The sequence below is a fragment of the Candoia aspera genome, chromosome 1 (genome assembly GCF_035149785.1).
Source record: "Candoia aspera isolate rCanAsp1 chromosome 1, rCanAsp1.hap2, whole genome shotgun sequence".
Classification (NCBI taxonomy): domain Eukaryota; kingdom Metazoa; phylum Chordata; class Lepidosauria; order Squamata; family Boidae; genus Candoia; species Candoia aspera.
In genome coordinates this window covers 308,400,063-308,417,660 of record NC_086153.1, presented here as the reverse complement: position 1 = coordinate 308,417,660, position 17,598 = coordinate 308,400,063, and the positions used below count along the sequence as shown (strand labels likewise).

At 40.8% G+C, this 17,598-nt stretch overlaps 1 protein-coding gene across 1 annotated transcript in view; it reads right to left on the bottom strand.

Annotated features, from left to right (window-relative positions):
* Window positions 1-17,598, bottom strand: part of PAPOLA (poly(A) polymerase alpha) — a 57,239-nt gene that overhangs the window by 34,329 nt on the left and 5,312 nt on the right. Inside the window, exons 2-4 of the mRNA XM_063290293.1 lie at window positions 10,769-10,942; window positions 1,178-1,244; window positions 114-195 (exon numbers count right to left, since the gene is read on the bottom strand). Of these exons, the coding sequence (XP_063146363.1) occupies window positions 114-195; window positions 1,178-1,244; window positions 10,769-10,942 (323 nt within the window). The remainder of the gene's footprint in view (window positions 1-113; window positions 196-1,177; window positions 1,245-10,768; window positions 10,943-17,598) is intronic.

Genomic DNA, 17,598 nt, shown 5'->3' with positions numbered 1-17,598 from the left:
TCAAGTTTTCCAGTACACATTTCTGAGATATTGTACTATTTTTATAACTGAGTAGACACAAATATTTTATATTCTTACTCGATCTATCCAACCATCCATGCATGCCCAATTACCTTTTGTGTGCACACCTAATCGATATGAGCCAAATGTAAAAATTTTCCCTCCAACGTTTTCTATTACAGATTGTGGAAGATTCTGAAGAAAGAAAAAGTAGGATTTGAATCTTTCCAATTTTATAAACCATGTAGCCAATACAATATTGTAAGATAGAGAACAGAAGCTAGCTATCATGTAGATAGCAGTTTGCTGTTATCATATACTGAGAGCCAGCTAATAGCTTACTGTTCAGGCATATAGGACAAATTCATCTGTATATAATAGAATCACACAGTTTGTAATGACATTCTCCTATCTCAACAGAACTATACAGAAATACTGAGCATATTTCATAATGAACAACTATATATTCAATGTATCTAATTACAAGTTATAAAAAGTTGAGTTTTTTCCTTATACATTGAAAATCTACTTGTTGAAAGAATGCACTGTAAGATCACAATAAGAAAAAGCACTGCAACGAATTGATAATTGCAAATAAAGTCATTTCAACATTCAGTCCCCCTTGGTTGCTTTCACTTTTTTTTTTTTAATCCATTCAATTGTGTCCAATTCTCAGAGACTGCCTGGACAAGTCCCTAAAGTTTTTGTGGCAAGGTTTTCTGAACTGTTTTGCCATTGCCTCCTTCCTAGGGCCAAGAGAAAGTGACTGGCCCAAAGTCACCCAGCTGGCTTTATGCCCAAGGTGGAACTAGAATTTGTGGTCTCCCAGTTTCTTGTCCAGTTCCTTAACCACTACACCAAACTGGCTCTCTTGCTTTCACATTAGGGAGTCCATAATCTCTGCCTCTTGGAGATGATAGGAGTTGTAGAGCAAAAAAAAAAAGTCTTTAAGTAAATCTGCAAGGATAAATGTCTGAAAGTCTACTTTTTTTTCTCTTGTACCTTTTTACTATTCCCCGCATTATTCATCCCAAAACTATGAATATGTAATATTCCTCTCAGGATATATTTTATCCATCTGATGAAGTGGACTATGAGTTACAAAAGTTTACACCATAATAAATGTGATGATCTTTTAAAGCTTTGTTGCATTTAAATGAATAAAAAATATTCATACCTTAATTTCACTGATTTCTCGTATCCATTCTTTTACTAAGTTATTTAGTTTTCCCAAAATTAGAATTCTGTTGATGAAACATATTACAAAAATATTACACCTACATAATTTGCTAATGTTACTCTTATCATCATCAAATCAAATCTTTTGCATATCTTCCATAATATGCAATTTAAGTAATAATTATAACGGTTTCTGTTTCAGGTAAAATAAAATGCAAACATAACATTTTAACTAGGTTGTGAAAGTGATCAAGGTGTGTCAAGTTTTACAAACAGTACAACAAAATTTTACCACATTCGATGAAATGGAATTCTACTGATCTGAGAGTTAACTGTACACAAAGAAATAAGAATTGTCTGCGTACTTCAGCAAATTGGGAGTTATGAAATGACTCTTGCATCTTCTAGAAAGCATAATACATAAAGACATGGTGTCATGTTCACCGTTTCAATGTGCATTGTACACCGTAACGTTTCGCATGTCAAGATAAGTTGCTGATGCATGTTCTGTGAAAGAGGGGGCTGTGCACTCCTGCTGGGGTTGTTATCTGTGTTCAGGGGAATGGAATGTGTTTGGGTTATCCAGTGTGTTCAAGGTTTTCTTCCCAGGACATCAGCAGAACTCGTTACCAGCACCTGGGCTTGGGGAATTTGAAACGGTTGGGCGAGGGGAGGGATTACGTTTGCACCAAGGGTTTTTAGTTTGTATTTGGTGCGCTTTTGCTCATTCTCAGCTTTCTCTGTATTTGCATACTATTCTTTAATAAACCAGATATTCTTAAGCTCCTGCTTCTGAATCTGTTAGGATAGGCAATCATTACATAAAGCTGAGAATTCCAAAATTTTACCATTAGCCTCTTTCCAGATTTGTTCTGTGAGGTAGTAGAGCTAGCGATGACAGAACCTAAATCCAAGACCGGTGGTAGTGGCGAAACAAGTGAGGGGGTGCCGGATTCCACGGTTAAAAGAACCGAGAGGAGCTCTACCCCAGAACTATGTGAGGACCAGGAGGGTTCAAGTTCCGGCTCGGATGGAGAGGCGGCTGGAGAAGGGAGGGCACCCAAAACTACCGGAGAGTCACCAGGCAAACTAATCACCTGGGATGAGACGCGGGGTCCTTTACCAGGGACGTCCAGGACGTCCTGGAAGCAGCGATACCCGTTATCCCCAACAGTTGTAACGATGCAGGGGAGGCAGGTGGACGAACGAGGGAAGGAGGACTCTCAAACCCCTGAAAGACTAAGGGTGATGGAGGTGAAGATGGAGTCGATGGAGTGTATGTTCAAGAAATGGTCAATGGCATGGGGGGACCCGGTGAGGAGGAAGGGGAATCAAGCACTAGGTATTCCTCGCCTTCCCCCCCTCCCCACTGCGGCGCCACCGCTGGAGAGAGGCAGGAGACGGCACAGGGCAGAGGCGAGACCTCCCAGAGTTCGGCTTGCGAAATCCCCGCCTCGAGATCGGAGATCCCCAGCAAGCAGGGGTGCGAGTGGGCGTCCAGATGTGGGACGGGGCCCGCCTGGAGCGGGAGTGAAAGTCTTTGGTGTCAAATTTGACGGGGATCCAACTAAGTTGTCGTTTTTCCTCACCAATGCAAAAAGTTATATGGAGGAATTTGGGCCGTATTTCCGTTCGGAACGAACCAAAGTGAATGCCATTGCCAACAAGTTGAAAGGGAGAGCAGCTGACTGGTACATCCAGTTGTGCGAGGGCGAAGCCCCTGAGCTGGAAGAGTTCGAAGAATTCCTGTGGGCATTGAAGTTATACTTCGTAGACCCCTTTGCCAAGGAAAGAGCCAAAAGAGCTTTAAAGGAGCTCAGCCAGGGGCAGCGGTCAGTAGCAGATTATGCCCTGGAATTTAAGGCTTTGGCTGGGAAAATTGAGGACTGGTCCCAGTCTACCTTAATAGAGCGGTTCAAAGAGGGTCTGAATATGGAGGTCCTGAGGTGGGCGTTGGGCAGAGACGACCCAGACACCCTGTATACAGCTGGCCGGGAAGGCTGAGCATGCCCAAGAGACCTTTTCGCAGGCAAAGAGGGCGGCGAGGCAAGAGGCGATTGTCAAGGGATCCCAAACCGTGGCAGCGGCTGTGAAGCCCGGGTATCGAACCTGGGAGGAGGAGAGAGAGCGGCGTTATGCCAAAGGTCAGTGCCTCCGGTGTGGGAAGGAGGGCCACCAGGTGGCTGCTTGCCCCAAACCCAAGGCAGTGGAGCGGTCGGGAAAACCGGCAGGCAAATCGCCATCATTGACCAGGAAAATGACAGCAGCCAAGGGGGAGACCGAGGTTGAGGAGGTACCCTATTTCGGGGTGGAGGAAGAAAGCGATCCTAAAGAGCCAGCAGGAAACACCAGCCATCTGCTCTGAAAAGCGCCTGTGGGCAGGTGGTGGAGGATGGGCGCGAAGATGTTTTGGTGAGTGCTAACTGTCCCACGCTGAACGTAAAGGTAAAGTTGGGATCCCGCACAAAGACTGTTGAGGTTTGGGCACTGATTGACTCGGGGTGCTCAAGATGCTTAATGCATCCAGATGTGGTTGCTGCTTTGGACTTACCCAGTTTTCCCCTTCAGCAACCCATGGTTTTCACACAGTTGGATGGCTCAGAAGTGGGGGGGGGGGACCAGTGACCCATTTCACAGGCACGGTGGCGTTGCAAATAGGTAGCCATCGTGAGGGAATGCAGTTTGTAGTGGCCCCTGTAGGTCATCCCTTAGTCATCCTAGGGATTCCATGGTTGGTCCAAAGAAACCCCTACATAAACTGGGAGCACAGGACTCTGACTTTTGCAGATGGGTTTTACCAAGCCCCTACCGCGGACCAAGTTCCTGGTGCTGCGGTGGGGAGGGCTGCAGCGGCCACCCCAAGTTTCATGGGGACACCTCTGGAGGGGTTGCCGGATAAATACCAGGAGTTTGCTGATGTGTTTGGGGAGATGGAAGCGGACCAGCTCCCTCCTCATCGAAAGACTGACTGTGCGATAGAGCTGGTCCCCAACGCTCAACTGCCCAAGCCGAAGATTTATGCAATGACTCAGAAAAAGCTTGAGGCGCTCAGGGACTTTGTGGATAAAAACTTGGCCAGGGGATTTATAGAACCAGCAAACTCTCCAGCTGGAGCCCCTGTCCTGTTCCGGGACAAAAAGCATGGCACGTTAAGACTTTGTACAGATTATCACGGGTTAAACGCAGTCTCAATATCAAACAAGTACCCTCTGCCGTTAATCAAAGACATGTTAGCCCATTTGTCAAAGGGCAAAATTTTCTCCAAGTTGGATTTGCGGGAAGCCTATTTCCGCATCTGCATTAGGGAGGGGGATGAGTGGAAAACTGCTTTTAATTGTCCATTGGGTTCCTTTCAGTACAAAGTCCTGCCTTTTGGGTGGGCGGGAGCACCCGGGGTGTTTATGCAATTAATTAACGAAGTGTTACATGAACATTTGTTTAAAGGGGTATTGGTGTATCTGGATGATGTTTTGATTTACACAGAGACTAAAGAAGAGCATGAACGCCTCATTAGGCAGGTGCTCAAAAAGCTTAGGAGTGCAAAACTGTATGCCAAACTGTCAAAATGTGAGTTTCACAAAACTCGACTGGACTATTTGGGGTATAGGATTTCTGACAAGGGAATTGAAATGGACCCTGAGAAAATTCAAGCAATATTGGGGTGGGAACACCCACGCACTAGAAGGCAATTACAACGTTTTCTCGGATTTAGCAACTATTACCACCAGTTCATCCAGGGGTTCGCTGAGATTGCCTTGCCCCTGACTGATTTGCTACGAACAAAGGGGTTGGGGGACACACGCAAGGTGAAAAACCTGGGGGCAGTACTCACTTGGACACCGGAATGCCAGGCAGCTTTCGAAAAACTTAAATGCCTTTTTACTGCTGAACCCATTTGCAGCACCCAGATCCCACGCGACCCTTTGTGGTTCAGGTGGATGCTTCTGATTTTTCAATTGGGGCGCTTTTGCTGCAAAAAGATTCTGACAATCACTTGAAGCCTTGTGCTTATTTGTCCAGGAAATTTTATGAGACCGAAAGGAGGTGGCATGTTTGGGAGAAGGAGGCTTTTGCAGTAAAGGCAGCCTTGGAGGCATGGTGCCACCTCTTAGAGGGGGCTAAATGCCCTTTTGAGGTTTGGACTGATCATAAAAATTTAGAAGCGCTCCGCAGCCCCCGGAGACTCAGTCCTAAACAGATCCGCTGGGCTCAATTTTTTAGTCGTTTCCATTTCCAGCTGAAATTTATCCCGGGTAAGAAGAACTTCCTTGCTGATGCTCTTTCTAGGTTACCCCAAGATTCTGTTCACGCAACTGAGATTGTGGGTACTGTGTGGATGGAGCCACAGCTGGGTCTCCAGGCTGTGACACGCAGCCAAACCCGGGCACAGCTGCCTCAGCCCACAGTTATACTGGCAAGGAGGACACAGATTCCCTCTCAATTGCAACAACAGTTTCTTCAGGCACTGAAATCTGATACTTGGTTGCAGGCAGAGACAATGTTTCATTTGACAGTGGGTTAGCCTGGAAACAAAATCGCCTCTACGTGCCTGAACAATTACGGGCTGAAATTCTGACCTGTCTTCATGATGATAAGGTGGCTGGGCATTTTGGGTTTGTAAAAACGTTGCACCTGGTTAGGCGCCAATTTTGGTGGCCCGCTCTGAGGCGTGATGTGAAAGACTATGTGGCTTCCTGCACTGTGTGTGCCATGTCAAAACGAAAAGGGGGTAAAAACCAAGGGCTCCTGCAGCCAGTGGCGAGTCCATCTCGCCGATGGGAGGAGATTTCTATGGATTTTATTGTTGACCTTCCTCCCAGCCAGAAGACGACAGTAATTTGGGTAGTAAAAGATTATTTTTCTAAGCAAGCCCATTTCATTCCATGTGCCTCTATCCCTTCTGCCCCCCAGTTGGCACGCCTTTTTCTAATTCACATCTATAGGCTCCACGGGAGCCCCTCCCGCTTGGTCACGGACCAAGGGACACAGTTTACTTCCCAATTTTGGAAATCATTTTTGAAATTGGTGAGCACCAAGCAGGCATTGTCCACTGCGTCGCATCCTGAGACTGACGGATCTACAGAGGTTTTGAATTCGACCCTTGAGCAATTTTTAAGGGCATTTATAAATGACCAGCAGGACAACTGGGTTGATTTGCTCCCTTTTGCTGAAGTGGCTTACAACAATGCTGTCCATCAGAGCACTGGGCACACCCCTTTTCGTGTAGTTTCGGGAAGAGACTTTGTGCCCATCCCTGAGTTGCCACAACCTTCTACCCAACCCTGTTCAGCTTCTGATTGGACGGCTCAACTGGCTGATTCGTGGCCGGTGATTCAGCAGGCTTTGGCTGATGCCCAGTCTGCTTACAAATTGCAAGCTGACAAGCGCAGAGATGTTCAGCCGGACTTTAAAGTTGGCGATCAGGTCTACCTGTCCACCAAGTTCATGAAGTCCACGCAACTGTCATGGAAATTGGCACCTAAATTTGTTGGACCTTTCCCCATTGTTGGCATTGTGAATCCGGTCACTTTTAAGTTGGATTTGCCTCATAATCTGAAACGTTTGCATCCTGTTTTTCATTGCAGTTTGCTCAAGCCGGTCAGCCACTCTTCCCAGTGGCGTACCCAGCCTCCCCCCCCGCTCCGATCATGATTGATGGGCAGCAGCATTTCGAAGTGAACGAAGTCCTTGATTCTCGCAGGCTACGTGGCACACTTCAGTGCCTTATCCGCTGGAAGCATTTCACGCACCCTGAATGGGTGGCTGCTCGCAACGTTAACGCTCCTGTTCTAGTTAGACGCTTTCATTTAGCTTACCCTTTGAAGCCTGCTCCTTGAGGTTTTCCTTTGTTTTGGGGGGGCGGTATGTCATGTTCACCGTTTCAATGTGCATTGTACACCGTAACGTTTCGCATGTCAAGTTAAGTTGCTGATGCGTGTTCTGTGAAAGAGGGGGCTGTGCACTCCTTCTGCTGGGGTTGTTGTCTGTGTTCAGGGGAATGGAATGTGTTTGGGTTAACCAGTGTGTTCAAGGTTTTCTTCCCAGGACATCAGCAGAACTTGTTACCAGCACCTGGGCTTGGGGAATTTGAAACGGTTGGGCGAGGGGAGGGATTACATTTGCACCAAGGGTTTTTAGTTTGTATTTGGTGCGCTTTTGCTCATTCTCAGCTTTCTCTGTATTTGCATACTATTCTTTAATAAACCAGATATTCTTAAGCTCCTGCTTCTGAGTCTGAGTCTGTTAGGATAGGCAATCATTACACATGGGCTATGGATTCAATGTGCTCTTCTCCACAAGGGAACAATCTTAGCTCATAAGGAAGTTTTTAATATTTGCTCTCAAAAGTAGCTGTTGGGAGAGCATAAAAGATGCTAATATTAGTGACTGAGAACAGTTATCTCATTTTAATATCCCATCAGCCTGTAAAAATGAACTTGACAACTCAGAAATACATTTCTGGATAGAGGAGATTGGACCAATTAGCCTTCCAAGTTTCTACCTCATTGCTTGAGCATGATATCATGATTAGATCTGCACTGTAATGTTCTTTCATTCAGCCTAACACATAAGGGGTTATTACATTTTTCTCACAGCAGCCTATAACACTGAGACAGTAGTTCAAGACAGGCCTTTCCTTATGTTTCCTACCAGGGTCAGGCAAATCTGGAGAAAGAGGTCTGCACTTTCTGCTTTTTATCTTATTTATCTGTGGCCAAGGGCCACAGTGTTCAAGGCACTGATGGGTTATTACTTTTGTAGTACCAGACTTTTTACCAGGTGGAGGAGGTTGCTATGTGCCTCCCGCATTTTTCTACATCTGGCAAACCTACCCAAGATTTAGCACATCCATTATTTTACTGATCCTCATTAATGTGGTTAGAAAATCATGCTGCCATTCTTCTGTGGGAGCCCAGTAAATATTGGCAGCATGAACTTGGGGAATTTTGATGCTATAGAAAGCGGATACAAGGTTTGCATGGACATGTTATCCCACTGTAAGTGTTTTTGAGTCACAGGATAATACATTAGTAGTAGCAAACATTTATATTACAGGTATGCTTGGTACTACAGGTAGTCCTTAACGATGACAATTGAGACCAGAACTTCCATCACTAAGCAATGCAGTCATAAAGCGTGATTGAATTGTTTAGTGATGGCAATCCTGCCATTCCAGTTACCATCGTTAACCGAATCCCATGATCATTAGGCGAGGCAACTTCTTGTCAACTTCTCACAACCAAAGTCAGTGGGGCAGCCAGCAGGAAGTTGTAAGTCCCAGGCCAGCAGACAGGTAAGTGGCTGCTGCCAGGTGGGGGATGGAGTGAGGGGTGTGCAGGGCAAGGCTGGGGAGGATGTGTGAGGGTCAGAAGGGGTGATTTGGGGTGTGAGGGAGGCACAGCGAGGGTGTGTGGGGATGTGAGGTCAGATGGCACAGTGCAAGTGCAGAGGGGCTGGGGGAAGGTGCATAGGTGGGGGAGATTTACCCCAGCAATTTGCTACCTTCCCTGCTGGCTTCCTCACTGACTTTCTGGGGAAGCCAGCAGGCAAGGTTGCAAATGGCGATCATATGATCGTGGAGTGCTGCAACCAGTCATAAGTGTGAACCGGTTGCCAAGCACCCAGATCATGATCATGTGACTGTGGGGATGCTGGGACGGCTGGAACTCCGAGGGCTGATCAGAACTACCATTCATTCAGCACCGTTGTAACTTCGAATGGTGCTGAATGGTCATAGGCTGAGAAGTATGTGTACTTTCATTGAGTATAAATAAGACATTAATTAGCAAAATAAAAACCGTTTCCCATCTTGGAAAGGCAGAGGTTCCAATTACTATGCTTGTGTTCTCTCTCCTTCTCAGGCAAGGAGGCTTAATACTGTTTATACAAACAAGTGACAGGTATGGAACAATGCCTTTTCCCTAAAACCAAATCAACTTAACATAAAAATTTGTGTAATAGACATTCAATGCTGTTTCTGTTTACCCCTGTATACCATTCGTGAATCATGGTAAATACCTAGTACTTGTAAATAAATACCTAACAACACTACATGAAACCCTCAGCTACATATATTCTGCACTGGCACAACCTAACACTTTTCTAATTCTGTAAAGAGAAGCCTGCAAAATACTGATAAAGTAAAACACAAATCAATCACCAATGGTAAGAATACCTGAAAAATCCATAATTCTTCCTGGCAATTTGAAATTTATCAAAAAATTATGGAGTTTTCAGGCATATTATTTCAATAATTCTGAAATATTTTCAGAATTATTTTTTCAAGAAATATTATCAAAGTTTTTGAAGTCATTCATTTATAACCTTTTTTTCCTCTTTTTATAAAAACTGTTTCGCTTATTAACTTTGTTCTTACATGGATCCTTTAATGATCTATATGCATTTGTACTTCTTAAAATCTGTTTCTATAAGAAAATAAAAGAGAAAAAAAATCAAGGATTCCATATAAATAAGGATCCCACTTATTCTTAGACATAAATAAGCATTCCAAAAAAAGAGAGAACTCCACACCAAATAAAAGAGATATAAATCAAAGACTCCACAGAGACAAATCTTACATGAAATCCAATAAAAAAAATTCTCTTCTTTCTCACTGTCAAAACAGTAGCTTCCTAACATTCTTTTTAACAGACTTGTAAGTAAAATAGCTATAACAGATAATAGAAAAACGTATGGCTTATACTAATGTTTAGGGAGAAACTGGTTATAGTTGGGCAACTCTATTTTAGTTATGGATTTTTATTTTTGTATCTGGTTTTATACTTTTTAAGATGTTTTTTAAACAGGAAAAAATAAAGTACAAATGTCGTTATCACATATATACATAAAAAGCCTTTTAAAAACAGCAGAACTTCTACCCCATCCTCCCCAAAACAGCACAATGTATGCATACTCATTTGTCACAGAATGTAGAGAAATCTTTTGAGAAAAAAGAGAACAGAAGGGAGACAAGGAGTGTGAAGTAGATGCTCTGTTTAGAGGAATGAATAGCTGAAACCCACAACAGGAATACTCCATTTTGCAGCAGATCATGCTTGCTTATATTTTTCCTGATTTTTTTAAACAAATATTTATCTAAAATTATTTACAATTATTCTGCATTTGATTTTTTTTCCTATTGGGTTGTTAGCAATTTTAGGATTCCCACAGGTAAGAAAAGTTGGCTTTAGTAAGTTCTAAATAACATGATTATGTTCTAAGGGCGATATAGAAAATGAACAAAGCTCCCATTTTGTTAACAATTTAGCATATGTTTTATGTTAAGTTTGTGCTGAAAAACTGTATAGTAGATATGATTTACATTCCCATTTCATTCTATAAATGACCAACATGACAAGAAACTGCCTAAGTTATAGAAGCAACTATACTATAAGAATAAGAATCAAATAGTGAATGTAAATTTCATGAAACTATTTAAAGGTAAAAACATTATTAAGATGCTGTTCAGAAATTTAAATTTCCAACAACTGGAACCTGAGACAATTGGAAGAACATTCCTCTTTGTTCTTTGTTGCTTCAGCTATCCAGAGAAAAGTATACACTAGAAAACTCAAAGAGTAGTACTCACCTGCGTTGCAGTTCTTCCTCTTCTTCAAAGACACCAAAGGGTTTTAGGGTTTCAATTAACTTCTGGGTAAGTATACAGTCATTCTCCTTTGGGGCAGCTAAACTGATAGGTGAGGTAATGCCATAATGTTTCTGTGTCTGTTGTGTTTGTTGTGATCCCTGGGTTGTAACTGGACTAATAAAAGCAAGCAAGACAAAAATAAAATAAATACCATTATAACAAGAACTAGTTACTGTACTCAAAGGAAAAAAAATAAACAGAAGAAAATTAGAAATTAGTAAACATTTATTTAATGACAAAATAAACACACTATTACATATGACACCACCTCTGTATTAAATTGCTTACTTTGGCTTAGTGGATCCTCAGTGTTCATCAACAACCCTTCCTTGTTCTTAAGGAAGATAATTAATATATGATAAAACTAAAATAGATTGTTTTTCCAGATTAGGTAATACATATTCTGGACATCTGGCAAATTAAACAAATTTGTTCATCTTTGAATTCTATTGCCACTGCATGAAATTAAGCAGTCTAATGGCCACATAACATTCATGTTTTCTCCAAAGAAAGGAGCCACATTTTCAGTGTCTACGGACGGAGTCATACAAGAATTAAATATCTGCAAATTACCTATAAATGGATGAAATGCCTACCTAATCTAGCATGCTGTCTCCACACTGGCAAACCAGTGCCTTTGGGAAGCCCACAAAAGAGTCATGACAGCAATAGCTCTGCTATACCTAATGTTCAGCGACGTGCTAGCATATTGACCATGCTGGAATTCTGGGTGCTGTTGTCTTAATTCATATGGACTTTTAAATTCAGTGTTGCAATCATAATTGGTTGGAAAGGTTGTTGAGTTATACAAAAATTGTAATATATCAGAATTATGGTAAGTTCTTTCTCCCAAAAAACCAGTTATCAAATACGTATAATTCTAGTATTCCAATAGCACATAAGTAACTAAAGGTGTTTGGGGGTTTTCATCTAATCAAATCTGAAGATATTTTTTTGTAGTTTACTCTATGCTTGGAAAAATGTAAACAAAAACTGTTGCAAAGGGATAAAAAAACATTTATCTGGGGCAGAACCAATGCAATGGGTATGCAAGTTCCCATTCAAACATTCTAGCATATGCTGGCATGGATGTCAACAAATGGGAATATACTGTAGATATGTATTTAGTACAAATAAAAATGATGGGAAATGGTATTTGCAGAAATAAGTATAGTAAAACTTTGATTTTACAAGCCCATTTATCAGATTTTAGATGCAATAGCTTAAACTCACTCCAAACAGCAAAGTATTAGGTATGTTCGCCGCCTTGAGTTATTTATAAAAATAATAAAGGCAGGATAGAAAATAAATAAAATAAATAAATAAAAGTCCATTTATCTAATTGATGTTTTTATATTATTTGCATCCGTTTATATCATTTGTGATATTTATGGAAATTTGAATCAAATGTATATCCCCTCCACTCAATAGTCCATGAAACTAAGGTTTCACTACACAAGAAGTCAAACAAATAGCTGGTTTAGTATGACTAGGATACCTTTTCTGAGACAGGTCAACTAGAAAATTTATAGTCGAGGTGTGATTGTGAAATTTCAGTTGATTTAAATATTGTTTTGATTTTTTTAATTATGTGCCATCAAGTCACTGTCGAGTCTTAACAACTGCACAGACAGATTTCTTTTGAATGAGTTCCGCAATTCTTTTTTTGCTTGACAGCATGCAGAAATACAAACATCACATCTTTGTGGAACATGTTTAAAAATCTGCACCTTTTTCTGGGAACATGCACCTAAAGCTCACACAGTGGCAGTTTGAATAATTTTCCAATCCGATTTTGTTCCTATCATGCAATATTATGCAATGGTGCTAGGCACCTGATCCCTAAACCAGCCTTCCCCAGCCTGAACTGGGATTGAATTTCAATTTGCAGGATCCCTACCCATGCTATTTAGGGATTCTGGGAGTTGTAACGTAACAAATTTGGAAGGCCCCTGATAGGTGAAATGTAGCATAAAGTTACTTGCACATTGAAAGCATTAATCTCTCTTCCTTTCCTAATGATCTTTAGCATACAATCCATATTATTCAATGTTTTGATCAGCCTTCCCTAATCTGATGCCTCCCAAATTCTCAAAATGTTCAACAAAACATGGACACTGAGATTTTCAGTGTTTCTTTAAAGTGTTTCACTAGGTTTTTTAAAAAAATCTTACTTCTTTTTCAACCTAGATAAACTAAACTCTAAGTAAGACTGTTAAAGCACTGTAACATACAGGTCTATTCAGACACATTCTCTCAATATTTTCATGACAATACATCTTGAAATCAGGTCTCAGAAGTATTCTGAGTGATGAAAGCCACACATATCAATATGTGTTTTCATCTAGCCTAAAAACATTTCTTCTATTGTGTTGAAAAATCAGTATTTTCTTTTTGAAGTATAAAATATAATTATCTAGAGCAGCAACTGTTTACTGCTTCATATACTAGTAAAAAAACTCTTAATACTCAAAAATACTTAAAAATCACTAATGACTTACACAAACTTTAACTGAGACACAGATATCTCTGAGAATTGTCGCTGGTCTGCATTTTAAGCCCTGTGGTGAAATACAGAAAATACTTATGTTCTGGATTCTATTTTCCACAGGATTTTGTGATGTAGCTCTCATTTTGAAACAATCTGCACACAAACAATGGCTGAGCACAGAAGTAAATGAAATTTTAATTGCAAAATAATGCAGACATTTGTCATAGTAAATTTCTATTGGGCACAACTTAAAAAAATAAAGACAAGATTAAGACTGATCCAGATATTCCTTTCAAAAGTGCGTTCTGTTGAGTTCATTAAGATTTAATAGCCAGGAAACATGGCAGAACTGTACTGTTGACTCCATTTTGTAAATGATAACATTATTTGGGATCAACCACCTTCAGTAGGAGATATAATGTATCTACTGACCTACTTTTTTTTTTCATTCTAATGTCTCCTCCAAAAGTTCATGAGCAGTCTGAAGCTAGTTATTAGTTCACAGTTCTTTATTCCTAGTTCTCAATATAGATACTGTAGTAAAATCCACACAATAGTTGATGGGCATTTTTAAGTAATGTGATATAATTCAGTCTTTCCAAATAGATTTTTTTTCAAATTTTGCACTTCTCTGAATGCAGTGTTGTAGTTCTTAACTCAGCAATTGCATACAGGCATGTACTAGGACAAGAGACAACAAAAAATAAAAACAAAATTCATGAAATGATATGGAGATTTTCTAGAACAGTAGCATAACATATGAGAGCTAGTTTGGTGGTTAAGGCACCAAGCTAGAAACCAGTCCTGCCTTAGATATGAAGCCAGCTGGATGGCCATGGGCCAGTCATTCAATCTCAGTCCTAGAAAGGAGGCAATAGCACACTACTTCCAAAAATCTTGACAAGAAAACTGCAGGGATCAGATTTGCCAAGACTCAACATTGACTGGAAGGCATAAAAACCAACCAAACAAAAAAAACATAATACATGCAAAACTGAAATTGACCAAATACAGAATGACACATACATTCTTAATTCCCAAAGCAGATAAAACAAAAGCTAAATGAGCAGTTTCAGAAAGAAATTAGTTTATATGATCTTCTGTTCCCTAAGAATATTTAGACTAACATGTGTAACTATCTTCAAATCATGCCAAACAACACTAATAAAGATAGCAAGGATGAATATTCCAAACTAAGCTTTGAGTAACTTCAAATCTTATGCACGCCAAAAGGGCACATCCTCTGTAATAATTCCTATTAGTATTGGTCCAACGCTTTACTCAAAAACATCTCATTACCAAACAGACTAAACTGATGTTAATATAAACAATCCTACTGTAAGTTTTTTCTTACCCTAGCCACCATGCCATTCAGATTGTTTCCAGCCCAATACCATATTATGACTCAAGTCCATACCAGTTATAGCCAGTTTAATATGGCTTGGAGATAAGTATTTTACATCAGTGGTTTCCAACCTGTGGCCCATGAGATCTATTAGCCCTTTGTATTTGGCTGATTTCTCTTCCATTGACTCTCAGAAGAAGCATCTGAGGGGAAACAGGGAGAAAGGGAAAATCTAAGACTTCATCATCCACAGGTTGGAAACTTAAGCCACTGGAATCTAATCTGTTAGAATCTCTCCTACAGATATGTACCCACCAACGTTACATTAGTATTGTCTCTTTTGCTTACTAATTGATGGTTTTGGAGGGAAAGTGAAATATTTAGGATTTCCACATACAGGTAAAAACTCCAAAATACTACTACATTTATATTTATCATAAACAATTTTTAAATGTATTTTGGGGGAGTTACTATTTAAAAAAAAGGAAACTGCTTTGATTGTGGTAAAAGAATTTACTAGCTAACAGATAGTCATTAATATTGTTTCACTTGACAGTCAACTTATTCTTTCCAGTATCTGTCAAGAACAAAACACTGTGCTGTACCCTACTAAATTATTCCTGCCACAGAGACATTTAATATAGCTGAGATCTCAGGGTTACAGATAGTTTAAAAGTTGTAGCCACTTTGCACAGTTAATCCTTGCTTACTGACTTGTTCAGTGACCATTAGAAGTTGCAATGGTGCTAATCAAGTGGTACTTACAATGAGTCCTCTAAGTTCTGGCCGTCAGTGCCCCCACTGTCATGTGATTGTGATTCAGGAACTTGGCAACTGGTTTGCACTTACTACAGTTACAGCATCCCACAGTCACGTGATTGCCATTTGTGACCTTCCCTGCTGGCTTCCCACAAGCAAAGTCAATGAGGAAGCCAGCAGGGAAGGTCACAAGTCGCTCTTATAAGTCACCTGGCCTTCCTGCGCTCACAACCCACCTTCCCCCCACCAGCCTTCTGGCGCTCACATGCAGCCTGCACCAGGTTTCCCCAGCCCTCCCTCAACTCACACGCAGCCTACACTGGCCCTCCCAGGGCCTCCCCCACCCCCTGCTCCTTACCTGGGACTCCCGCTGCTTCACGCTTAACAACCTGCATGTCTTGGGGTTACAACAGCAACTGGGACTGCTGGGATTGTCATCACTAAGTGATATGGTCATGTGACATTGCACTTTACAACCGCATCATTTAGTGATGGCAATCCCGGTCCAAACTGCTGTCATAACCCAAGGACTACCTGTACATTGTTTTATTTGGAAGTCTCCTTCAAATCAGCCCATGCCGGAAACACTATTTTGGAATAGCAAACTGTAAGTGATTGCTGTTGATCCAAAAGCACAAGCATTAAGAAAAAGCTCATCCCAAGTGGTATAATCTAGATCTAACATATTTCATAGGTAAGATTTCAAGTTTCAAAGAAATTCAGAGTACTTGTACATTATAAAGAATGGCTTTCTGTTAAATTTAGAATAAACTTGACAATATAAGATGCTATTTTGCAGTTACAGAGCTACCCACCAGTTATGTAAATTTGAGATCAAAATAATTTATTCTGTTTACATTTAAAAGGAATGGAGAATATGCATTCAAAATCAATACAAAAAAGCAGTAAATACCTGCACTTACAATACCATTAAACTGTTGAATTTTTGACTTATGGTGAAGGTCCTTCATCTACAAAAGAGAGAGGACATCCAGTAGTGGGTATTTCCTCCCACTTGATCTGTAAGCAGGACCATTTTCATTATCTTCCTTCTTGTAAGTCTAATGATTAGATAATTAAAAGGATATTATTGCAGAGGATATAATAAGGAACTCAGTATGTGCTTCATCAATCATAGAAAGGCCTTCGATTGTGTCTATCACGTCAAGCTGTGGAAAGTGCTATAAAAGATGGGAATACCTGAACACCTCATTGTCCTCATGAGAAACCTAAATCAGGTCCGGACAGACAGGACGGACAGACAGGACGGAAAGAGCATGGCAAAACAGGCTCCAGGATGGCAATGGAGTGTGACAAGGCTACATACTCTCCCCTTATTTAATCAACCTATACACTGAATATATATTAAGGGAAGCTGGATTGGAAGAAGATGAGCATGATTTTAAAACTGGAGGAAGAAACATCAATAACCTGAGCTAAGGTGATGACACTACCCTGATAGCCAAAAATGCAAAGGATCTGCAAGGCCTAGTATGAAAAGTCAAAGAGCACAGTGAAAAAAATGGAACTAAAATTAAATATAAAGAAAAGCAAACTAATGACAACAGGTAGAACAACCAGGCTTAGAATTGATAATGAAGATACTGAAGTGGTGGTAGCTTCTGCCTTTTAGGATCAATCATCAACAGTAAAGGAGTAAGCAGTCAAGAAATACACCACAGACTACCACTTGTTAGAGCAGCCATGAAGACCTTGTAAAAGATATTCAAATGTTATCATGTGCTATACCTACAAATATCAGAATCACGCAAGCCATGGTATTCCTTGTCACATCCTAAGGAAGTAAAGTTCGACTCTAAAGAAGCAGGATAGGAAGAGTATTGATGCCTTTGAACACTGGTTTTGAAGAAGATTCCTGAGAATACTATGGACAGCCAAGAAAACAAACCAATGGAACTTGTTAGGTTAAATAAACTGAGGACCAGAAGAAAGAGAAAAAGGCACAGAGAACACTGTTAGTCCCTGTTGTGAGGACATTATCCACCTCTGCCCCTTCCGTAGGGAAGTATGATAAGAAGCATTTCACTTGCAGTTGTCTGCTGATGCTAGGTCAATTTCTGCCTTCTAAATCATGTGTGACTTTTGGTCCAGGCCTTTTGGTCCAGGCTTGGATTTTTGGTCCAGGCTTGATTTGCCTGACTCTAGGTCTTTGCA